Source organism: Epinephelus moara, chromosome 6 (genome assembly GCF_006386435.1).
Source record: "Epinephelus moara isolate mb chromosome 6, YSFRI_EMoa_1.0, whole genome shotgun sequence".
Lineage (NCBI taxonomy): Eukaryota > Metazoa > Chordata > Actinopteri > Perciformes > Serranidae > Epinephelus > Epinephelus moara.
In genome coordinates, this window is record NC_065511.1 from 23512716 (window position 1) to 23538998 (window position 26283).

A 26283-nucleotide genomic window follows, 5' to 3' on the forward strand; every position below is an offset into this window, starting at 1 on the left:
AGGCGGACATCTATGATTTTAAAGCTACCAAACCACACAACAATTTGAACAAAAAAGTGTTTATTCCAGAACCTTTGAGTGTGATAATAAATACATGAACACTTCTCCAACATCCTAGTGTGGTGTATGAAACACACACACACACACACACACACACACACACACACATACACACACACACACACACACACACACACACACACACACACACACACACACACACACAGAGAGCACGTAAAACAACTTCATCTTGATGAAAACACTGAAGAAACCTTGTGTTCACATCTCTAGTTCTCTGCGTCTGGGTTGGTCCCTTTACGCTGTAAACGCTTGTCAGTGAGTGTGATGGTATGTGTATGTGTGAGTCCGTCTGTGTGTGTGTGTGTTCTTATATGTGGAAGGCTTTGGTAGGTTTTCCCTCGAACAGTCCTATAGCTGGATTAACAGTAGTGTTTCACAGTCGACTGGCTGTACATGTGGTTCAGCGTGTGTTTCGGTGACACACTTGAGCTGCTGAACCAAACCAGTTTGCTCCCTAAACAGGTTCTAGCTGTCTACTGCTTACTGTAGCAGAGGTGTCGGCACAGAGCAGAGCTGTAAAAATAAACAGTCATTCATTTTTTTTTTTTACTTTTCTTAAATAATTATCAACATCCTGCATGTCAATTACAAGCCATGAACAGACAATAGCATGAACTGGAGAGGTGAGTTGGATTTTTTGTGGAATGTGTGAGTGAGGATGGAAGAATGGATCTCAGGCATTATATGTATGTTAAGTCCACAAAAGTGTCTCAGTCTCTTGTGTGCAGTTGTGTTTTTCTCATTCATCTGTGTTGTTTATGTGCATGTGTGCCAATAGTTGTAACCTGCTGACCTTTCAGGGTCAGCGTGCAGAGGGGAAGCCGGAGAGGGGTGTGTGGAATAGTAGTGGTCCATCCACGTACACAGGCACACACAAACTGTGTAAGTGCTAGTTCAGTGACGGGGAGCGGTCAGTGGTCCACAGCAGCTCGATGTAGGGCCACTTGGTCTGTAGGCAGCGCTTGACTGGAGTGTCGTCTGTCCGAACCATGGGGTCCTCAAAACCCAGCACCAGAGCTGTTCCCTCCACATACTCTACCTGAAAACCCACACACACACACACGCAGGTCAGTGTACAGTTAATGCAGAGTAGAGCTCCAAGTCTTTTCCTGAGCCTGGTTGGGCCCGACTCCACCTGCTGGGTTTGCCGGGAGAGTGATGGAACAACAGAGCAATATAGTGGAGAACCAGGGGAGAGAGCGCGTGCATGAAAGAGGGATGGAAAATGACAGAGAGGCTGCAGGGTGACTTGGTTGGCAGTGTTTGCTTCTGCTTCCCCTGCAGAGGGAGAGATGTGCAAAACATGCTGTGGAGAGTGAAGACATCATCTGCGCAATGCATCTTCATAAACCGGCGTGTGCACTCCAAGACGGAAATACACAGAGGGGCACAGCCTGTTCTGCTGAACCTGTAGTGTGAGACGCAGAGCCAACAACAGACTATTGAAATAACAGAAGGAAGAACACAATGAGAATTTTCTGGGCTTGATCAAAGCTCTAATGCAGAGGTAACTAAACACACACTTTACTCCATCAATCTCTTCTCACACACTTCCTCTGAAGGGGTCAGGGCTGAGATGCCATAGATGGATGCAAGTATACAACAGACACTCACACACCAGCTGCAGGGGACTGCTGCCGGCAGGTCTGTTATTCCCATCTGGAGCTATGGGAATGGAATCGTCATCATAACCTTATAGGCGCCTTGCTGCCATGTGCATGCGTGTGTGTAGGCGTGTGCTTTAGTGTGGGCACACATGTGGTGCCATTCTTACATTTTCAGGTAGTGGTATGGAAAAAAATCTGCTTTACAGACTAGACAAAGTTGACAGATGAAGAAAATGATATTCCTGAGTACCAGGCTTTTTGCGCAGCCACCAACTACATCGCAATGACAATCATCCATCAACCTAAGCTTCCTTAATAGGCCTGTGTTTGAACATTTATCACAGCGAGGCCGCTGACAGTGGCCTCCGTGTTGAAAGAACTTGGAGAAATAGGAGGCTAAGCCAGGGTTTTTGGATGGATGGACAGGCTATTAGGCTCGCAATAGCTACTGTTTATTTTGGAGTGGTCGGCCGTCTCCAACTGTGTGTGCGTGCGCATGCATGTGTGTATAAATGATGACAGGAAAAGAAGAGCAGTAGTAAGCTGAGAGACAGAGAGAATATGAAAAGGAACCACCACCATCAGCTGCTTTGACAAACCTGTACATGATATAGTGTCTTACCCTCTCGTTGTGGTTGGACTGTTTAAGCCCATTGTAGTGGTAGATGGGAAATGAGTCTGGGATTCCTGAATCCTGAAACACAGGCGGGGAGCAGAGAGAAAAAAAAGCAATGTTGTTCAAGAGTCTCTGGGCAAACTGTTCTCACAGAGATTGGAGGTAAAGAACCACAGAGACAGAACATTTTTGAATTGAAAAGTCAAACCGACACATCTCTGCCTGTAACCAAAGCTTAATGTTAAATCCCATGTGTTCAATTTTAAACGTGTGTGTGTGTATTTGTGCACTAAAACAAAGCCCAAACTCCAGTTACCAGAAAACACCCAACACTAGAAAAACGTCCGAACAATGACATTGAGCCAAAACACTTCCCGTGACTTTGGCCTAAAGGTGCAAAATGCTAATAGGGTGTGTTGTCTGCGAGCGTGTCCAGCCTCTTATGTTTATAAGCCTATATATGAAACCCTAACCCTCACCCCAATCCCACATGTGTCTGAGTGTGTGTGTCCAGTTGGCTAATGGTAGTATAATTTCTTTGCGGCTCGGGGCCGTTCCTCTGGTGAGTCCCTAAAGCCCTGATCACTTTAACACAGTTCCCCTCTATCTCTCCCTCTCCTGTCTTCTTCGTTTGCTCTGCCTCATAAAAGCGTCTTACCGCTCTGTGTAAGCTTCTCGGCAAGTAACGTCACATGATGGTGAACACACGCATACATTTCACATGAGACACCACAGGAATGTTTTGGGCATAAAAACCTTTGATTTGCGAAAACAGCTCTCCACATAAGCTTGGGAAAAAGACATCAGTGTCACACATATGTGTGTGTGTGTACGACTCTTTGTCCATGTGTTTTAGCTGTGATATGGATTGTGTGACTGGTGGAAGGTATTCGTCATGCTTTGTGTATGTCTTTGAGGTGGAAGTCCACTTCTGCTCGCACACACGTACCTGATCAGGGAAAAACTCCAACAGGAATGGGCCCAAAAGAATTATGCCCAAACTCTCTGGATCCAGCTTAGTCTTCACCAGACTGACACTGAGAAGGCACAGAAACAGAGATGGACAGGAAAGGACGTAAATAAAAGTGAGCAGAGGAAAACAGATCGAGAAATCCAGAGAGAGAAAACATGTGAGTCAAAAGAGAAGGGATTTGGGGTGAGCCATTGGTTCAGTCCAAAAACACAAAAGGAATGGTCTGCGATGTCTTGTATGTGTATGAAAACCGAGTCAAATTTATGATCAGCTCATCACTCAATATGGACCCGTGTTTGGTGCGTGCCTGCATGTTTTCATGAATATCGTGGTGCAACTAAATATACCTCTTTCCAGACATTCCTGCGTGTTAGATCAGTGTTATTATTATTCCACCGTGATAAAAAAATCTGGTCCGATTGCCCTTTTAAGGCAGCGAGGAGAGAAATGGAGTTTATGCCAAGACACAGAGGGAAAGCAATGTTTTTTCATCCATCGATTTTTACAAGTAGCATGTGAAGCAGGACAGCATAGAGAGCAGACAGCGACCCTGCTGAAGTGTCACTGAGCAACACTGTAAATCCCTAAAAGCGTCAGTCAACCTTCTGCTCCCCTTACAGGGAAGTGAGGAGAAGAGAACACCTCCTCAGGGGTGAATAAAATATCTCGTTTTTATATCAACAAGTGGTTTTGTGTCGACGGGGATCAAGGGAATCGGTTGTTTGCGGTGGGTTTGCACAGCATCTACTGCATGACTGGATATGACTTCATCGTTTAAAAAATGGACTGGACACGAGATCGTGGTGCGAGCAAAAGCCTTTTCTGATCATGTCACAGTTAGTGGTTGTGTCCAATTTATCCTCGTGGGTTGTTATTTAATCATCATGTCTGCATGGACTAGTGTATATCTATCATTAGTAACTGTGCATTGTCTTCTGGAAGAATTACACAAAGACAGTGAATAACAATCTGTACTATTACATTTGCTAGAATTGTCTGGCATTTCAATCTGTTAATAATGCTTAAAAATGTCACTAAAGTCACGTTTACATTCACAAAATATTCAGTTTTTTGCCCTTATTCTGAAAAACACAGTATTCCTACTCAGCTGGCTGATGAAAATGAATATTTCATTTATATTCCTGTTAACATCCAGCCATGAAAACTCTGATTAATGTGCCTTAAAGGACAACTTCGCTATTTTTCAACCTGGGCCCTATTTCCCCATGTGTATGTGTGCGTATGATTTATAGGTACAACTCGTTTTAAAATTGGTTCAGTATTGAGGGAGGCGGATGCAGCTGGCAGCCGCGAGGTAGATATGGGGGCAAATGCGTCCCGTATAAGTTTGCGCATTACAAGTGCTTTTTTTCGCCACTGACCGGTTCAGATCGCCAGTGCTATCTCTGTAAATAGCATACTAAGCATTTTGAACATTGTTTATATAACATTACCTCCACTGTGTCTGTAGCTGTCTCTACTCGTGGGACAGCTGTTTTCTTGAGGAAGAGGTGTTTCGGGATTGGATGTCTTCTCTTCTTCGGCTGGCTAGAGTCATCTTGGGAGAAGTGAGCACTGCAGACCCGATGGTCTGCAAGGTGCAGTGTCTGGACAGGAGTGTTAGCATCCATTTGTAGCACAACTAGCCACAACTTTAGCATCTCGCCGTCCAACAAAGGCAGCCTATGAAAGCTGTATGGGGTGTTGCGTGACATCCTGTTCTTGCAATTCGGATAAGCACAAACACGAACCATTGTTTTCAATCGATGCAGTAAAACTCTCAACTGTACTCCGGGACAACCAGCGCCACTCTGAGCGGCGCTCAGCAAGGCTCCTCTGTTTTCTTCCGGCAACAAGCAAAGCTCTCGCGAGATGACGTCACACAGCTCAGAGGAAGTGAAGGGTAAGGGAAACGCTTAGTTTGCTATTTACAGAGATAACACCGGCGATCTGAACCGGTCAGTGGCGGAAAAAAGCACTTTTAATGCGCAAACTTATACGGGACGCATTTGCCCCCATATCTACCTCGCGGCTGCCGGCTGCATCCGCCTCCCTCAATACTGAACCAATTTGCTTCTTTGCATCACAGTAGGATTTGTTTCGATGTTTTACATCAGTGGCGGACTTGTTTGACCGTACGAACACAGCCCTCCTCTTTCATTCCTTCGACCACGTTCTTGAAAAGGTTGGTGTTGCAATAATTGTGCATTTACAAAAACCTGTTAATATCCTTGTCTTTCATAATGCTTAAAAAGTAGGTGTATTTCCCCTTCTGACCAGAAATCTGGGCTTTTCCTTAAGGCATGCATCTATACCCCACAGCCTTGCAAACTGTTGGCCAGTTGGTTTGTGTACAATGCACAGAGCTGATGTAAACAGGCAAAAGGCAGTATGTCGCAAACTGCCGTAAAAACCTTGATTGAGATGCGTATGCCAAATGCACTGTGCACATGTCCAATGAATGCTGTTAAAACCCAAATAATATTGGTAAATCCCACGTCTTAATCGTAAAATGCTACATTCAGAAAAAGGCTCATTTCGGACAATCCAAACGAAATATGCTGGTGACATGGCCTGTATCAAATGGAGCAACACCTGTGAGCTAGTTCAGGCACTCAACTCGAGCTGCGCTGATTCATACACACACGTCATACATCATCAACCAACACACCCTCCCAAGTTGGTGCCATTTAAGCTGCAAAATCTTCCCAGCTCTCCCTTTCGTTTTCTATGCTGCTGCTGCCTTGCATCAGTACTGCCTCTCGCTCTTTCAGCCCCATGTTCCCCCCAGCATCCACCTGCAGGCTCTGCCTAAGGGGGGAGGATATGTAATCATCACTCCCCAATATCTCATGTGAACATATCTGTGGGGAGCAATGAGGCCAGAGTCTAGATGTCAAACTGTAACTATGTTCTGCTGATAAAATAAACATTTAAAACCTGAGTTGTCTGACTGAAATATTGTCATATTTGTAAAAATAACGTGCATTTAAACATAGTCATTGAGTGACATGATTGGATATCCAAGATTTGCTCCATAGTAAATGGCAGAGTGACATTGTGGACACAGTAATTATACCCACGGTGATTTATATGGGTGTAAGAACACATCTTTGTATTCCTGTCATAACATTAACATAACAGAAATTAATAATAATATTTTTGATTAATTCATGTTTCGATGCTATTAGCAGCACATCTGGCTGTTCAGTTTGCAAATTATTTCATTAGAGAGTGATTATTTGATAGTTCACTAGAATGGTCATTAGGCATTCTATCTATTTTGTGGATCTGCATTTAATTTAAATCAAACTTTAAAGTTTAATTCCATAGAAAATCACAATAAACAAGAATTTATGTTTTAAAGGGCTTGAGTATGAGTACCTTGATCCTAAACACTACAAAGCAAATGATCAAGAGATGTAAATTCCTGTAGCTGTATCCTGACTTTTGCTGAGAACATTCAGTGTTCACAAAGTTGTTTACCACAAATGATCGCAGCTGATGGCCATTGGTCATGGGATATGTAGGACTACTATGTCACAGGCAACCTGAAAACAGTTTGCACTCATCTTCAAAGAGTGATGAAAGACCTTGATTTAGTACTCCTAGATACTTAAATTAATCACCCCCCCTCCCCGAGCACTAAAGATGCTACTTTTTCACATGGTGGAATCCCTACAATAACTCTCTCATTGTGTGGTAAGGAATGAGACTTGCCTGTTTGCACTGGGAGTCTCCCCCCAGTTTGCTATGTTGTTGTTGTGATCTATCGCCCATCTGGGGGTCTGCGGAGCAAATCAGTGGTCCAGTTACTTGGCCGAGGCCCACGTCTGCAGCGTTAGGGCTTACTATTCCGCAGATGAGAACGTGCTTCTGTTTGAAGCGGCACTTTAAAGCATTTCCTCCCTCTCACAATCTTTCTTCCTGCAGTTAATGATCTCCTCCTAAGCCTCTGTTTCTGACTTTCTTTCTTTCCGTCTTTCTTTCTTCCTCAGCTTTTATAGTGGGCTCTCTCTGGTCCTACTTTATAGTAGCCTGGTAGTGAAACATGAGCGCAGGGCTGCTGACCTGGCCTGGCCGTGACTTAGGAGTTAGAACTTTAGAAGCTCTACAGGTGCCGCACACACACAAGCTGAAATTCACACACAAACATAAAGCCTTAAACATGCAAGCACTTACTACTCGGGCTCTGAGACAAGGTCAAGGGCTTTCATCACGTCCTCGAGCAGAGACTCTGGGATGAAGCCATTATCTAGAGAGAGAGGGAGAGGAAGAGACATAAAGTGGGGCTGATGCACTGGCTGACCCCGCACAGAACATAAAATACAGGCTTCAGTTAAAAACCAGGGGAAGCCTTCACCTACATATATGGCACAAGAAGTATTTACATCATTGGCCCTGGGGAATGAACTCAACTGACACAACTAAACGAAAAAAAATATCTCACACACATGCTCACACACACCTTGTCCTTTCTCTCTGACCTACATTCCATGGCCGTGATGATTGCTTTACCTGAGAGGAGAAGCTTTAAACACTAACATGTGTTTTTGCCCCAAAGAGTATTTCTGTGCGTCTGGGCACTTACCGATTTGTCTCCTTTAAACCTCAGCATGTGAGCCTGTGTGGCCTCTTGTTTAGATACATACATAAACCCCTAGTGTGTTGTGGAGATTAACTGACAAGCACTCTGCTTGTCCGCTCTCAAGCAACTCAATCTCACCCTTCTCAATGCCAGATGTTATTTTCGCAGAGTGACAATTGACAGTCTGGCAGCCAGCACAGACACACACACACACTTTACACAGAGACAATGACAAACACCATATATTGAAGAACATCCTGAGACAGTTGGTTGCTGCGTGTGTATGTGTGGTGAGTCACTGTAGTGCATGTGAATGCGTCTGGCGCCCCTTTTCCACAACACAGGGAGCTGTGCTGACTCTACATGTGACACAGACAGATTTATGGGCCTTTTAGTGTGCTGCTGGCAACGCCATGTGTCTATACACTGCGGTGCGCAAATGTATATGCACCATGTAGAGTACATCCTCTTTGCATGTGTGCATAAATGTGCTTTTATGTGTGTAGATGCACCTACTGTGGCCCATGCATGTGTGTATTTGCACAAGTGTGTGTGAGAAAAGACCATATGGCTTGCAGAATATCCTGGCAGATGATGGGAGAAGTGGATTTGAGAATATGCAAAGCTGTATTTGGTGCAACAGGAAAAGACAGATGAAGAACAAGGAAAAGAAAAAAGATGACAGACAGTTAAGTTTACATATTTTGTTGTCGAACTTGTTGGAGCAGGCGAGGCCGCTTTCAGCTGGTAGGTTTCATCTCACTACAGTGTTTCGCACCACACACGCAGATCTCTACAAATCAGCATGTTGCTCCAGTGAGCCTGATTGTGAATAATGTTGTTTATGGCGACAGAGCACAGCACACTTCATTTCACAATAAAAACACATAAATATGAAGGTACTCGTTACGACAGGTCCTCAGCTGAACACTCTTGCAACATGTGTAGCTCTAAGTGTGTGATGTTAACATGCTCATGTTCTGTATCTCTCCCTCTTCTCTCTCGTCTCAGAAGAAAAGCATTATACAACAGCTGCTTGGACTAAATGCTTCATTTGAATTCTCTTTTTGTGTCTAAGTGCTCATGAACACACGCAAACACCCCACCCTGTAATCTTGAGGCGACACAAATGAATGCTGCAGACTTCATCTGACACAATGGTATGTCCTCTCTTTAACTTTCTACTGACTTTATGTCACCCTCTGTTTCCTTTCCCTCGCCTTTTACCCCAGCCACCTGGAAGTGACAATACAGGAGGCATGGGAAAGTGAGGAGGAGAGGGACAGAGCGGGACGGTTGATTCAGCTGTAAGAGGAGCTGATCTCACCAACCTAAACAACAACAGCGGAGATGAGAGGAGAGAAACAGGCCCTCGTCCTTCCTGCAGAAGAAAATAACGGAGACGAGAAGAAAAGACGAGGCGAGGAGGGCAGTGGAGGTTATGAATGCATCTGCTCAATGAGGGAGTAGGCAAGAGAAACACAACAGGGCCAGGATATTGTTTGATCAGTGTGTGTAGCTGTATTAGAGTGAATTTTTGGATGAATTACAGTTCATCGGTGTGTCAGGATTTTCAGATAGCTGATGCACTAATGAGCGAATACTGGTCTGTAAAAACTAGTGTGCACAGGGTGAAGGGCAGGAGTGCAACAACATAATAATAACGCATACAGTATATACTCGCTCATTACCTTCAGGATCGAATGACTGGAAGACCCTCCTTGCCTGTTCTGATGGAGACTCTGGACCTACCAGGGACATCTCCTATAAGGAGGGAGAAACAGAAATATAGGAAGAAATGTATGAGAAGGAGAAGAAAGAGAAGAGAAATAGGCGAGCGATTGTGCATGACATCATCAAGAGATCTGACCTAAAAGAGGCCACATAAGAGAGTGTTGCAGTAAGACAGTGAACAGACGGATCGAGCAGGGAGGGGAGGAAGAATTAGATCACATTGTGGCTTCATCAGTGCCGAAACATTAGAACCATCTAGATCTGCTCATAACTAACAGACTTTGATTGTTCTTGTCAAGGTTTAGAAGCACTAATGTACAACACACTGCAGTAGAGCAGTCAGCATATAGCATCATCCATTACAGCAGTGTGCAATGCTCTGCGAATGTACATTGTGCATGCATATGTGTGTGTGACTATGTGTAATCGGTGGGGCCAGCGCAATCACTGGAACCCATCGGGTTATTAACTGATCTGCTGATAAAGTTAGACGGCTTGTTTTCACTCCAAACACACAATCAGGAAATCAAGTCTTACATATACAGCCTGTGATTTATGACGAGCTCTACAGTGTTTGTTTGTTGGTGGAATTTAGAAAGAGCAGTGTTGGCAGGGAGATCAGAAATTGGGGTGTATGTGCATTTAGAAAAGGCCGATGCCCCTTTTGACTGGCCTGCGATGTAGACGCTGATTAAATGAACACTTCCTTGTTCTCTCTACACTATGGGCCTCAGCATGCTTCAAATAAAATGCTTGTCAGATCATGTAACAGCATATAAAACCCCCTCAGCTCACATTCATCCAACGTCTGCATTTGACAATTTTTATAACCTTTTGAAACAGAAAATCTGTCAAACATTATCTGGGCCTTTTCCATTTTTTATACGACTACTTCCATCACTTTTCAAGTGTGCAAAATGAATGCCACAGAGGAGAAATTATCCAAAAGTGTGCATGTGTAATCCCCAATTGTAAGACTCATTGTGCTGAAACCATAGACACATGAAAAACTGCCATGTTTGTTTTGAGCATACAAAACCCTTAAAGCCTCAGTGTGTAAAAATGATGAGTAACAGTGACATCAGCGGTCAAATTCTAGATTGCAGCGCTCACTTGCGCTCACTCGCTCACCCCTCCCGTTGGGTAAGTGACGGTGGCCTCGTAGGACAAAAAGCCTTGCACAGACAGAGATGGCATCATCCACGAGTTTTTCAAGTTTTTCAGGAGTAGGCCTATCTAGCGATGAGGTGAATATTTATTTAGGAATCTAAACCATGTTACGATATTGTAGTGACCCTGCAGTAAATGTTCTGTTATAATGTCAATGTTCTGTGAGTTAATGGCATGTTTGGGATTGAATGAGTATAGGTAGGGGGGCGGGGTGCAAGTGTGACGGGAATGAGGGCTGTGTGAGTGCACGTGCTGGTGTGTGTATGAGCGAGCTGGAGGAGAGAGCAGGAGTGCACAGTTGGAGTTACAGCTAAGTTCTTGTTTGTTGGTTGTTTTGGTGTAGTTACGGTCAACAGTAACCTGTACTGTTCAGTAATAAACGGTGGTTTGCCGAATAACTGCGTCATCCTTTCCACACGTCCTGGCGGACGCTACAATGTGTTATAGCTTACCAGTGACATATAGGTTATCTGTGAGATATAACGTTATGTTAGGAGTGTTTTATTTCTAATTGTTTTGGTAACACAAGCAAACATTAGCACAGTAATGCTAAAATAACACGTTTATGTGATAGTCACGGCACAGTGCGGCAAATATAGGTTGGTACTATTATGATACATGCGTCTCCAGAGTGTTCTTCCACAGGAGTTCTTTCCACCTGGAATAAGCAACGCTGATATTCATTCGCGTTTTGTCCCGTCCTCGCTTATCTGATCTTTTTCTTTTATTTGGTGGCGTGGCTTCCCTCTTACGGGGCAAAACATATGTGTGGTCCTCCATTTAAAGTGCGACAGAATCATAAAAGTACAAAGCAGGTTCATGCAGAAGCGTCCCGGATTGAGCTTCACCTTCTGTCTCTAGTGACGGCAAGTTCTAGGTAAACGCAAAAGGCGAAGCGTGTATATCCCTTTCGGCCACTGTATTCAAATATGGCGACGCAAGAGCGCAGCCTCCAGCATACCGCGCCCTACCTGTGTATATATATAGAGAAATCATTCTAAGCCTACGAGAAAGCTTCCATTTGTATGTGAACTGCATTACACTTTAGTAAATATATATTTATGAAAGCAATAGTTTATATTTGCTAATAAACAACCATGTAAATTACACATCGTAACTTTAACTCTCTAAACCCACAGACCTGTCACAGATCACATGGGAGCGTTTTCTCATGCCCTCTCCTACATTTTTAAGCATTATCTGACATCTCTAAACTTACTGTCAGATCTTGTCCAGAGCTCACAGTAAGTTAAACAGCTGGATAATAATCTGTTTAGATAATCAACAATGTAAGCAAACAATGATAAGGAGTGCAAGTGTCAGAGATCCTTACAAATATACTGCATGATATAACCATTCAACCATTTATTTAGAGGAGATCGCAGGGATGAGGATGAAATAAGATACCTCTCAAAAAGATGGCTTTTCAGCCTAAGCTGTCACACAGACACACACACTCATGCAAAGTGTGTAGGCGAGAGTCAGAGGGTTCTCACTGTTCTTCCTGATGAGTGAGGGAGGGAGTGTATTTATGACAACGAAGCGCTGGACAAACACACTATGTTTTTGGAGAGTAAGTGATCCCTGCTCATCTCCTTTAGCTGGCCTTTATTAAAGCTTGAGCCTCTGATCCACGCAGACTGCTTAAGGTTTCATGGTCCACTTATTACCGTGTTCAGGGTCTTACTCGGGGGAAGAGGGAGACAGAACGGGGGAGAGAGGGGTTTAGGGGGGACACATCGACAAGAGATGACTCCCAGCTGCCGGCTCTTCAGATGCAAAGGAAAACACGCACAGGCCGGCGAACACGCGCTCACACGCAGTTCTGTCACACAGAGTGTAGCAGGGTCCTGGTGTGTTAACATTACAGGCTACATAAATCTGACGGTAGATTTGTCATTAGCCAGATATGTCTGTGTTTCACTTACAGGGGTGGACAAGGGTCATTTTGCTGTCCCAGGAGGAATTAAGTGCTAAAAAAAAAAAAAGCGTCTTAGTGGTTGACTGCATTCTAAATATGAATGTGTGTGTCTTAAAACATGAACTGTAGCTAGACCATTACTTATATTACATTTATAAACAGCATACCTTAACTACAAAAACACATATCTCTTCCCAAAGTGATGAGAAGCTTAATCGATCTTAGGCTGCCGTATACAACCCCTGTAAGTCCAGTGTGTCTCATGAAGCACGGCTCGACTAACACGGTTTATTGTCTTCCAGAGCAGGATGGACACAGTCTGCGTAAATCACCAGGTAATACCACAGTTACAATATGTCAACGCTCCACCGGAACACTTGTAAGTGGTCTTCAGCAGACAAAACAACACAAAACATACCATTACTGCTGAACTATACATGCGAACATTAGGCTAATGAACACATGAAAAAGACAGTGAGTCACAGGAGCATAAGATCATACACAAACACACAGACGCACATAATGGGAACAGGAATTACGTGATCACATGTGTGATGACAGGTCTGCCTGGCTCTCTTTGATGTGTGTTTTATTAGAGGCCCGAGGAAGATGCTGCTGAGTTGGAAAACATGTCATGGAGCTAACACACTCCGCAGGGAAGGTGTGTGTGCAAGTGTGTGTTTTTGTGTCTCTGCATTTCTTTCCTCTCCACAGTGTGTGTGTAAGTGACTGTATGACTGTGTCTGTGTAAGAGAGAGAATCTGTGCAATAATTAGACCTGTCCCCTGCCGAAATTTGTTTGCTTATACCCGAATACAAGCTGCCGTGCTGTTCTCTGGATGTGTGCAGATATTCATACTCCTGCAGAGATGCAGTACAATGACGCACACTCACACTTTTGCACTGATGCCAGGTCCTTTGTAAGTGTGCCTTATGAAATCAAGGAGCACATTCCAATCCCCACAGTCTTACTTTTTTTTTTGCACAAACCCTTGACCCCCTTAACAGAGCAACAACAAGCTACCCTACATAGGAACAAAGCAAGAACAACACATGCACCACCCCGATGACTTAAATACACAAAGTAATGCAGACCATTTGCTCTGAGTAAAACAAGAATACATTTGCTGGCATCAAAGATGTCTTGTTTAAGAGCCAACAATTTCAAATGACCATAAAATGCTTTGGTGTAAGCAGGGGTGTTTGTGTGTCTTTGCAGTTTAGTCACGAATACTGACACATCCAGACTTGTCCCGTTGTCCCGATTAAATCTGCACTGTACTGTCTGCACTATACAGTGTGTGTTTGTGTGTGTGAGCCTGGTTTTCTTATCATTGGACCAGATTTCCTGCATCACACCCTGCTAGATAAAGAACCAAGCTCTGTATGTAACCTCTATATCGTTTGTGTGTTTTTCGGGGGACTCTACTGGCCACTGCCTGGACATTCACCTCTAGCCATCTGCACTTCTGTTGCTCTCTCCTCACTGGGCCACATTTCCGATGCGGGGTGCGAAGAAAAATGAAACAGAGAAAAGGACCCAGTACCAAAAGTAAACAGAGTAAAGTCAAGCCTCATAGGTTGACAACTCATCCCCAGTAGGCCTCTTTCCTCTGTTGTTTCTATTGCTCAGCTCTACCCCTTTTTACCTGCCTTTCCCGTGCTAAGTAGCTACTCTACTTTTGGAGTATTTCCTTCCCTGTAACCCTTGACTTTTTCCTCCATTCTTACTTCCCTTCTTTGTCCTTTATCTCCTCATGCAGGTAGGTACTTCAGGAAAGACAGGTAGGCATAGTACTTTACTAGAGTTACTCTTTCTTTCCCTCCGGTCCAGCCAAAGAGCTATTGTGCATGCTGAGAGGCTCTGAGTGGCCATAGAGTGCGTCTGAAGGGATCGGTTTCAAGACAACAAAGCAGAGGTCTCGGACAGTGTCTCCTGCCTTGTTCCTAGCAGGCAGCGACAGCCTCACTACATGACAGCCTAAGGAGGAAACTGAGGAGGGAGTCTGTGTGTGAGGGCTTGTTATACAGAGTGTATGTGTGCTTGTATGTGTGTTTGTTTTGTTCACCTCAACTAGCCTGTGTCCCGTGTGATTTGGAGTACAGAAAACCTTGGAAAACCTATCTCTCTCGCTACATAAGGAGTGTCTGCAGGATCTACTGTATGTTTGTGTGTGTGTGTGTGTATGTGTTTCAGGTGTGACAGACAGGACAAAGCTGTGATTTATGGAGCTGTCTTGGATGAGAAAGACTGTGTCTCGCCATAAAAGAGAGGCGACACCAGAGGATAGTTATATAGCGTAATGATGGGTCCTATAACAGAGAACGACACACAGGGGAAAAGGGAGAATAATGCAGCACACACACACCGACATAGACAGCTTTTCATCCTACGACAATGGCCCATGGTCTGACCTGTCAGAGATTATTAATGACTGTTAATGTACACCGCTTTGTTGTTTTGCATTTATGTGTGGCCCGCACCCTCTGATCATACTAAGGACAGAAAATAATCCTCTTTAACAGAAAGCACAAACTTCATTTCAGTACACTGGGGGGGCATACAATGGTGTATAAGAAGCTGGGGGAAGGGGGTAATATTCTGAGAAAAAACTCAAAATTTCCAAGATTAAAGTCATGAATTTACAAGACAAAAATAAAATAAATTCATAACTTTGCCAGAAAATACTAAATAAATACAGTAGCTTTTTTGGATGGTTGGTTATTTTGATTGAAAAAAGAAAAGGTCTGTTCTGCTGAACTACCACAATCTGCTTTCAGAGCATTCACTCATTTTCCGTTGCCGCTTATCCTGTTGTGGGTAACTGCGTGATCTCAAAAATGCTGTACAATTTAAAACTATGGGGCTTAAGTATAGAAACTTTGGGATTCGTGACCCTACATGTTAAATCACGTTGTCACAACATTATTTTTCTTGCCCCACTTGCCTGGTGTTATTGAAATGTATCAGACTCAAACTATTTAGACATAATTCAAGCTAGCTGGCATACATGGAGGAAGAGACCGAACTTGGGGAGAAAATGAAGAAATGTATGTGATGGTAAACAAGTAGTTAACAATTGACGCATAGCTACGCAAAGCAGAGCTACATTACATCAACAGCTACAAATCTTATGTCGCATTATATAGAAGGTTATCCACAGGAGATTGCTCTAACAATTAGTTTTATACCACACAATAAAATGCCATGCCTTTTCCAAAACTCTCAAGGATTTTTACTAATTCTATGACTTTTCCAGGTTTTCCAGGACCATGGGAACGCTGCTGTTAGCTGTATAAACAACGCAAAACACAAACAAAAGCTTGTAATGTAAAAAATGGAATAAAACATGGACAAATGGACCAAAAGTGAAGTCCAGGCTTTACTGAGCAAATATATGACGGTGGAAATACAACATGATTTTGACTGGTGATGTTGCTATATCAACTGCTTGGCTGGCAGCTTATAGTACAGCAATTCAGTGTTGTTATTGGTGGCGCAAATGCAAAATGAAAAAAAAAAAAAAGGCCCTGAGGGTATGTAGGTTTTAGGGATGCTCCCCAGTGGGCAGTTCCTCTCAGGGAGTCCCCAGAACTGTTTCGTCCGAAAACGTCTTTCGACCCCTAAACAACTTCTAATGACAGAGGAAGGTTGCAGGATGGAGTAAAAAGCTCTGGAAAAAAGGTTTATTTTATTACCCAAATATTTCTAATGTTACTATAATTATTTTCAACGATAATAACCCTGCCATATTGGCAATATCGTAATTTTACTGTGGTTTTGCCGATAAAGCCTCACTGAAGGAAAGTGACCCACATTAACTTGTGTTATAAGTTCCTGCTCCTAACCAGTCCATGAAGGACATTCTGCAGACAGGCGCTGGAGTCTTAAGGGACACAAAGCGCCACAGCGGCTGCTCTGTCTCCTAGTAAATCACTGACCCTGAACACAACTACTGTACACATACACACACAAAACACACACATGTAACTCCCTTGAGAAGCAGAGATACAGCCTGTGAACCTCATCACTCAGTGAGAGGAGAGGAAAGAGTGATGAGAAATGTCACAGGAGGACCCCCCCTTTCCCGAGTGACCACTGCACCACTCTTTAAAGTGCATCCTTCCTTTCTACTTCCTTTCTTCCTCTTTCCTTCCCATGAGGGACCAATAATCTGAAGAGGTTAGCTGAGGTGCACAAGGGAATCCTTCACTTGGGCAAGCAACCTACTGCACACTGGAGTGAATAGTTACTTCAAAGACAAGAGGAGGAACAGGAAGGAAGAAAGATTCTTTTTTTTTTTAATATACTGCACGATGTGTCTCATACATCACCCATCCCTCTTCTCCTTCACTCTCTGTCTGTCTTTCTTCCTTTTTCTCCTTCCTCTGGCGTCTCAGAAACTCTTGTCCAAAAACAGATCCCATTACATGCCATTATACACACTCAGCTTCTTTCTCACATGCACACACACACATTAATACAACCAAGGACACAGAGTGCGGGGGGTGTTGTGGGTAGGGATCAGAGATGGTGGAATGGCCTTTGTGTAGGTAGATTAGATAAAAACACTAATGCTATTAAGCTGATGGTCTGAAAGCCACAGTCACACACTGACAGTGGCCCGGGGGAATACACACCCGTCCCCAATGGCAGACAGAAGGAGCCGCTGACACATCAGAGGCGGGGATCAGGTTTTCTGCTTTTGTGGTGATGGCTCCATATCGGAGCTAAAAGCTACATAACCAGGTAGCGTGTATTTTTGTATCACCAAGCCTGGGAAATCGCAGTGTGCTTCAAATTAGCTCCAAACAGAAAAAGATTTCCTTTCAAGGAGGACAGGGTCACACTGAGTGCGTTCTGCCAGCAGAGCGCCCTTGCCCCAAGTCTTCCCCCTTCAGCTTGGGCTCAAAGTTGTAAAGGCGGCTAAGTGTAGCGTCAGCCATATACGTCACTACATATGCATGCGTGTGTGTGTTCAAGAGTGTTCCCAGTCTCCAGTGGGACAAATGGATCCAGATGGGAACTCTGGAATCACATTCCCTACAGGAAGCCATCCACCTGAAACCACACACACATACGCACACAACACTAATGCTAATCAGGATTAGGTTCCCTGTGCTCTGGAATGTGTGTGTGTGTGGTGTGTATATGTGAACATGTCACTAGTGCCGGGGGAGTTGTAGCAATCGGTAAGTCATCAGTACATGCATGACGACTTTGGTTCTTCACTGAGCCAACACATGATCCACTCGCCTAGCAGGCCTGAGCGTAATGCATGTAACTGAGCTTTTAATCAATGGTATATTAAGGGTGTGGCGTTATGATGGAGATGATTGCCCGGGATTTTTCTGCCTCTCTGGTGCCATTTTCACAACAGCAGGGAGAATCGATTTGCTACAACCAAACCTGCCAGCTTTACTGCTCGGGCTACAGCAATGTATCATGTTACATGTTCACCGATAGAGATGATAAACATGCTTGTTTGAGTGCAAACTGGATGAGTGTGTGCACATGTATACACACACATCCCAACTGGCACAGCGATCTGACGATTCAAACTTCTACTCAAGAGGTAAAGTTTCTCTCAAAGTTACAACAGCAAGGTTGACCTCAATAAGGGCGTGCATTCGATTATATACCCTGTGGCGTTGTGTATATTTGAGTTGATGTTGTACGATGTTTTCAGGAACCCTTTTAAGAAGTCTAGATATTTTTCATGCATTTTGATCATATGAGCCTGGTTCCAGTTTTCTTTCCTGGACCGTAATTCCTTGCACCCAAATGCTACTTTGATGTGGTACTTTCTGATGGCTCAATTGTGCATTCTGCAGCTCAGAATGTTACATATTTGTCAAACACATGCCTCCAGAAAGCAACAACTTTTAAAGAGTAGTCATCCAGCTTCTTTGCAAGTCATTGTTAGTACTATAATATGGGTGGAGATGGGATTTTTGTTTAATGTTACTGACATGTAAACGATTAATCTACCTACAAACCAGACACTGGGTGAACTGTTTGTTGATTGTTGTCAATGTGGTTACGTACTAATATGGAGAATGACCCAGAAAAACATTGAGAAGCAAGATCCTCACTTCTTTCTAGTCAAATGTCTTGCCTTTTTGGTATTTTCAACCTCTCCTTTTATCTCTTAACATCTCCTTTCTGACGTTCATCTAAAGTCCAGTCAAACAACAGCGTGTTTTCTTATTCCGTGCTTAATTATTTCTCAAACTAAGCAGTTGCTCTTAAATCATAGTCCACTCTTCCTATTCTTAATGCTACAGTTGGTAACTTTTATGAAAATAACTTTGTGTAATATGTGGTCGACTGCATCCAACATGGCTGCCATGTTGGATGCAGTCCACCACAGTACTAAGCACCTCCCACCAGCCAGACCAACTTCCTTGTTTTACAGCTAAACTGTACAATATAATGTGTTTCTGAAAACATTTGATGTGAGAATTAGGCAATGCACTTACAGAATCTTTAGAATCCTAACCCTTTGACAATTTGACCACAGTTCACGAGCCGTGATTGACATGATTGAAAGCTGCGCTAGAGACTCCTCAGCTCTCATTAGTTGTTCTTCTTTCACATGCAGTAAGGCCATTAGAAGTGCTACAGGGCAATAGAGTAGGCAAAGGAACATGATATATTTTCACAGATGATCTGTCTCATTTAGTGCTGTGTGAACATAGAGACAATTTCAGCAAATATGACATTTGTTTATAAGTCTTTAACATTTGTTGAGATGCTGTAGAAACTTGAACATGAAAATGCTACAAGAACTGCTTGTGATTTAGTTCCTGAGTTTTGTTTCAGCGGCTTCTTAGTTCCCAGGACAAAAAAAAAATCTTATGAACAAGTGCCAGGACAGAAAAATGTGTGATCTATTTTGTTGGAATTAACCTGACAGTGAAGGTAGACAGCGGTACTGTTGTAAATGGAGGCTCTCACTGGAGTCCAAATTCAGCAGTTTACATCACGGTCATATATTATGAACTACACATTGTTTAGTTGATCACAGATGGCTGAGAAACTAAAATCGTGTTTTCGTGAGAGTGAGAGAGCATGAAGATGAAAAGTGTGTGTGTGTGTGTGTGTGTGTGTGCCTGCACTTGTTAAGTTCTTCTTTGGAAACAGGGCTTTTCTTCCCCCCTCAATGCTGGATAGGTGAAAAGCCAAGAAACAGCCCTGGCCATATATGACTATCTCCTGCGCTCATTTCTCCCTCCCCTCTCTTTCAGCCTCTCTTTTCCCCCCACATTGATATCTGACCGGCACTATATTAAATCTTTTAAGCGCATTCCATATTTTGGTTTTTCAAACCTGCTGAGGAGACTTGGCTTATGTTACACACCGTGTGTCTGTGTGAGTGAAATATGTGTTGCTTATAGATGAGTGTATTGAACTTGCCTTGGTGAAAAACACAGAGAGGTGAGTTTCACTGCCAAGGATCCAAATAGGGAACTTTGGAGACTTGAGGAATGCCCCGACCTGAAACACACACACACACAGAAAGGAATGTGTAAAGAATGAGTGTCTATTTTCAGTCGTTTTTATCAGTAATTGTTAAAAGGTTAACTTAAGTCTTTTTCATGAAGAACATTAATAATTCAACAGAGATTACATGACACAGCATGTGAACAGTAGGGGTGGGACAAAATGTCATCAAGGGAATATATTGTATTACGTCCTCTTGGGATACATCGTCAATGAACTCGTGCCAAATATCGATATTTTTATGAAAACATGCAGGCCCTCTTAATGCATTCCCCTGCCAATTTGACTTAACAGAGTCACTACTTCATGACTCCTCGTGGTGGTACTTATGAAATGAATGAGGGTAAAGTGAATGGGAGTTAACTAACTTCCACTGATAAAGAAAATAACGGGGGGAAATGGCGGGCAGTGTGGAATTGGACAGTGGTGGAAAACAAACTATAGAGGCACCACCATCTTTTGAAGTGAGAGTCTAGGTCCACCTTGACTTTTACAACATAGATAGGGCCAACAATATCAATAAAGACTATAAGATTTGCAAGAACTGTCTTGTGAAAATAATGTAAATGGGCAACACAATGAACATGTATAGCCACCTGATTCATCATAAAACAGCTAAAGCTACCACACCTGTGTTAATGAGCCACTAAGCCAAGACTCTAATGTACTTTTTACACATTGTTTCATCTCAGTTGTCAAATTCTGTGAAACGGACACAGCAACGCAGTAAATACATACATAATTCCTGATTTCTTTTTGCCTTTTAAGGGGTATTTTCTCTTCTGCAGTTACACAGAATCGTCATGTATCATGGAAGATTGTCTTGCAATGTATCTAGTATCACTGTATCGTGGTACCATTGCCATCATAGGCAACATGATAGTATCCCATTGTGAGTTACTCTGTGATTCCCACCGCTAATGAGCATCATGTTGCTCCTCTGGATCCTTAACAAATAGTACTACGTAATGAAATGTATATTATCAATATCAATACACAGCTAATTTTCACTTGGCTCTTCTCCTATTAGTTGTTGGCTATTCGTCATATGCAGCTTGAACTTTTCTTACAGGAACAATAAATCAAATATATAAACAGTGCACATATGAGCCGACCTCTTCTGATTTGATATGACTTGGTCTCTTAAATCACTTTTTAACAACTCTCTTTGGCAATCATCTACTTGCTATTAACTTTTTATAGCTGCTTACTTTGCTTATTTACAGAGTTCATGTCTCACTCCAGCTTTCTCTGGGCTTGCTTATTTTGGCAATAACAAATAAATAGCCAAGATTCCTGTTGTTCCTTCTTGATAACTAAAATGTGTCATGCCACATGTATTTATAAGTCTCCTTTGTAACTTATTTTTGGTAAATTTGTGTTTAGGTAAATGTGTGCCAGAAAATAAACATGTAGTGAGAAAGAGCGAGACAGGGATTACAGTTAGTCTGTTGGGACTCAATTGTCCGAACACATATTTTCACACGGGAGCTCTCACTGAGGTTTGTGTTCACACGTTGAATTGTGTCCCACACAGTCACAAGTTAACAGCATTTGTGTGTTTATTTGTATTCTCTTGGCATGTACAGTGGGTGTTCATATCAATTAATAGAATCAAAAAATAAAAACATCCACAAATCCTCTGTGTATCTGACATAAAACTATTGAACAATTTGCTTTTACATGTTTTAAGAACCTTTGAGCGTCTGTACCTTGCAGTAGCGTAGTGATTCCATGAGCGTGAGGAAGCCAACTGATGCCTGTTTATGAATACCATGCAGTTCTACAAGACAGGGAGAAAAAAAGAGCAGCAGAATTGAAATAAGTTAACTTGCGTCAAACTGGCATTAATTTGTGCCTTTTGTGCTGCGGGATTTAAGAATGATTGCCCTCTGGTGGATATGGTTTTTAGTATGGGGCAACAAAATTGAGCTCTGTGAGTGTGATGCGTGTACATGAGTCTGTTGTGTGAATATGCAGTAACTTTGTGGGGGTCTTACTCATGCCAGAGCACTCTCTGTCTCCATCCCAGACATTAGAGACAGCGTGGCCAGTTACAAGGAGGTTCACCAGGCTCTGGCTGAAAAGAACGATAAGAAAGGAGAAATCAGCAGTTTCAGAGGAACTATAAGGTATCCTGTATCCTGTATGCTTTGCCACACAAGAATGACCTTGCAATGATCTATAACTCTACAAGAGAAGTGTTTTTATACCTGCCGTGGCCATGCACAGGGTCTATGAGAGGCTCCATCGTGTCCTGGATCTCATTTCTTATATTCTCTATGCCCTGCACAACAGAGATAAATGTGCATTTAATTTTTGTGTATTTGAACATAGATAGAACACACAGGAAAACATTATTTAAAATGATATAACATACTCCTTAAAAGCTCATTAATAGAAAAAAAAATCTTGTGTTTCAGGTTTTTAAAAATATCATTTCTTTATCACCTCATTAAAATTACTTGATGAATATGTACCATCAGAGACAACATCCTCAATCTCATTACTTCCTATCAGTATTCAAAATGTCTATCCATTTCTCTATCTAGCTATTTCTTCTTTTTACCTTGGTGAGGATGACGGAGTAGAGGAAAAGCAAAACTCCACAGCACCCCCTCCAGGTGTGGTAAAGAGACAACACCTCCTCTCTGAGACCAGACACTGACATTACGGTCCGCTTACTGCAGGTGGGGAACAAACGTCAGGTTGATTAATGAAACACTCAAAAGACAAAACATTAGTTTGGTTTTAGGATCAATAAGACTGATGTATTAATTGTATTTATACCCCCAGGTTGGTTAAGATAACTTTCACACTAAGGAAGAAATCAATTAAAAGCAACAGAGGGCAAAGAAAAATGTGATATTGTCTATGTGGAGCCACTGCCTCCTTTTGCTCCACCCTGGAAGCTTGCTAGTGAGGTTGTCCGTCTTAGTTAGCATGCACTTCTTCACTGTGAGTCAGCACTGCTTTTTTGCTGACTGTGGTCTCAGCTGCCAGTATAGTGTGTGATGAAATTTCAATATTCCTCTGGCAAATGCAGTTGTGCATACACTTAGTTTGTGCGTGTGTGACAGACAGTATGTGTGTAAGAAAGGTAGTGAGAGGTAGTTTTTTTTTATTAGGCAATCAGTGAAAAGTGCTGAGTCAGCAACTTGTGAGCAGAGTGAAATAGCTAATTCAATGTGAAAGCCAATCCTTGCAGGCTAGATGAATCAAATAGCACCCCTCCCCTCGCCTCCACTAACACTATCTTCAGAGAAATATGTAGTTCTCTATCTCAGTACTCCATATTGGCAATTGCCAAAACAAGGATTTGTGAGGTAATCCCTCCAGAAACCCACAGTATTATCTAATGTCAGGATTATCTGCCTTGAGGAAGAGACAGTCATGAGTGTAAAGATGCAAGGTGTTATCTGCAGTGAGAATATTAAGTGCCACTTACTGGAGAACACTGTGAAATCGCTCAAAGCCAAGGTCCTCGGCAGCCAAAGCAGCTACGCACAAGAAAACATACACACACTGTAGTATTGGAGCATGTCACAGAAAAAGTCCACACTGTTAAAACGTTCATCGTTAAAAGTTACTAATTTTGCTATTAAAGGTTAAGATGAGGCTTGGGCGAAAAAGTGAGCATTTGTTTGTGCACTGTCATTCTGTATGTGACAGACGTAGGACTCACTGGGTTGCTGTTCCTGTGGGGGCTGGCTGCTCTCTGGTGCTGGCATGTCCTGCGTTTGCGACTGTGACTGTGTCTGTGTCTGTGTCTGTGTGTTAGTATGTGTGCTGGTATGAGGGCTTTGTCCCTTGGCCCAAGTCACCAGGCACAACCCTGTGGAGGGACTGGAGCAGGCTGACTCCAAGATTTCACTCAGTGTGGAACACAGGGCTGTTTTCTGTTCCTCCTCTAACAGACAAACATAAAAGATGCATGATTTAACAAGCCCTACAACGACATGAACAACAGGAAAAACAATGGTTTGGACTTTTCTGTGGAGAATATACCTGTCATCTGTCTCCAGTTGGGACTTTCTCTGTTGAAGAGAATGTTCTTTAAGAGGAAAGCCTGCAAAGAAACACAATTTCAGTCTCTAAATTTGCAGGAAAACATTCTATGGTGCGATATGCTACACTTGCTTGTCCATATTCACATACTTTTAAGACATTTTGTTATATATGATCAACCCTGTATCTGTCAAATAAGCATTGCCACCAATGTATATACCTATAAGACCCTAAGATGCTGATTCCAAGTCAGTCTACCATGTTTAAAAGCTAGCTCACTGTAAAATCCCCAAGTGATCTTGTGGAAGGTCTACTAGTGAGATAGTGCGCTGTTGCAGACTAATTCTTCACAATATAATTTTAAGCCCTTCCACCTGCTGAGAATGTTCTTAATGAGGTCTTTGGGGGCTCAATAGTTAGGGAATATAAAGGAAATTGAGACTGAGCTCTGATAATACTGCAAAGAGGTTGAACTAGACCATACCTGGACAGGTGCAATGACAGCACACGGCCCTCCTTCAAACTGCTCCAGTGCCGTCTGCTCATTCTCACAAAAAACAAATCCTGTGGTAAAGACATGGACAAAACAACCTTAAAAATTCATAGAAATAAAAAGCATTTTAGACACTTCAACTCTCACACATTAGAGCTCCACAGGTTCTTGCATGCTCACATTAATGGTCCAGATTATGACCATTCTAACCTCATACACAACAGCATGATATTTTACTGCTTATCTGAACTTCAGCTAGAGAGGATGACCCAACAAAAGAAATCACCTGCTGTAATCTTTGTTAGAATTAAAACCTGGATACACTTGGCTCCCCACTGCACATGGATGAAAACCCTGCTCTGCAAAAACCTTCTCATTCGTATCATCATACTGAAACAAAGCATTATACCTTGGGTCCATCTACGGAAGATAGAGGCAGACACTCCTCCACTGGAGGGTCTCCCCCAAACCAGATCCACCACCTCTTTATTTAACTCCGACATGACAATTTTTTTTACTGCTGGTGAGTCCACAGGCACTCCTTCTTCAGTCCCAACAGCCAAAAGGGGAAAGAGAGGTCTGTTGAGGCCAACTTGCAAGCCCTTTCCGAGGATGATAGTCCACTTCTCTCTGCAGGTCGAGCCTGTGGCATTGGCCACAAGCTACCTGTGTTGCACGACACAGTCTTCTCTTAGTGGCTGGCAGCAAACTGGCGGGTAGGAGTGACATCAACGTAGCCACACTAGCCTGCAAAGTAATGGGACAAAGGCATACGCTAATGTCACTGCTTATAAGGGAGCACAATTTTTAGCACAGATAACTTCATTGCATATCTAAGGCGACAATGGTAGTTTGTACATCAGTGTAATGCCACAGACTCGCTCGTATAATTAACATACGAGAAGGCTAACCGTAGCGTTAACGTCAAATAGTTACACCGGATGGTTAGTACTAACAGTGTGGTAACGGTTAGCTTTTTCTGTGGCGGCGTTGTTACCTTATTAAACTGTTTAGAAAAAACTGTGTCAGTGAAATGTATTAAGAGCTGAGTTGGACTGGTAATGTCACCAGTTAGCATTAGCATCACTACTAGCAGCTAATCTTTCATTGCTTTGTCATTCAGTCACTACTTACGGCACAGCGATGCCGATAACCGTTGTATGAATTCATACTGTATGCCATTAGTTCGATAACGTTAAAGCTTATTTACCTTGTTAGACAGTCGAGTATTGGGATTCCGTATTTATTATATATTTTGGTAGCAATTTCACTATCAACAGCGTCTCTGTCATTCGTTTATTTACAACAGAATTGTAAAGAAAAAAACGGTGCGTACATTTGACGTGACTGCCCATTGGTTGAAATCAAGAAAGTTCCAGATGCGTCAAGGGGCACAGCTTCAACGCGGTATCTCATTGGTCGAGAGACTTGTCAATCATGACGAGCACCCGCCCACAAACAGGGAACCGTTTAATTCATTTAAAGCCCGCCTTACGAAATCAGCACCTTGGAGAAAGAAAGTTCAAATAATGGACATTTAATGTTCTTCCAGTTTTAAAGCTTAAGTCTAAAATGACATTTGTGG

At 42.8% G+C, this 26283-nt stretch overlaps 1 protein-coding gene across 1 annotated transcript; it reads right to left on the bottom strand.

The window, feature by feature from the left end:
• Positions 1-56: 56 nt before the first annotated feature.
• Positions 57-26060, bottom strand: mindy3 (MINDY lysine 48 deubiquitinase 3). Its single transcript, XM_050046233.1, has 16 exons — positions 25909-26060; positions 25108-25445; positions 24690-24769; positions 24206-24266; positions 23883-24107; positions 23646-23697; positions 22767-22881; positions 22411-22484; positions 22198-22277; positions 21910-21980; positions 20111-20191; positions 9557-9629; positions 7460-7532; positions 3254-3341; positions 2311-2382; positions 57-1120 (listed from the first exon to the last, which is right to left on the bottom strand). The coding sequence occupies exons 2-16, from the start codon at positions 25199-25201 to the stop codon at positions 971-973; spliced, it is 1389 nt and encodes a 462-aa protein (XP_049902190.1). The 5' UTR covers positions 25202-25445; positions 25909-26060; the 3' UTR covers positions 57-970.
• Positions 26061-26283: the final 223 nt, after the last annotated feature.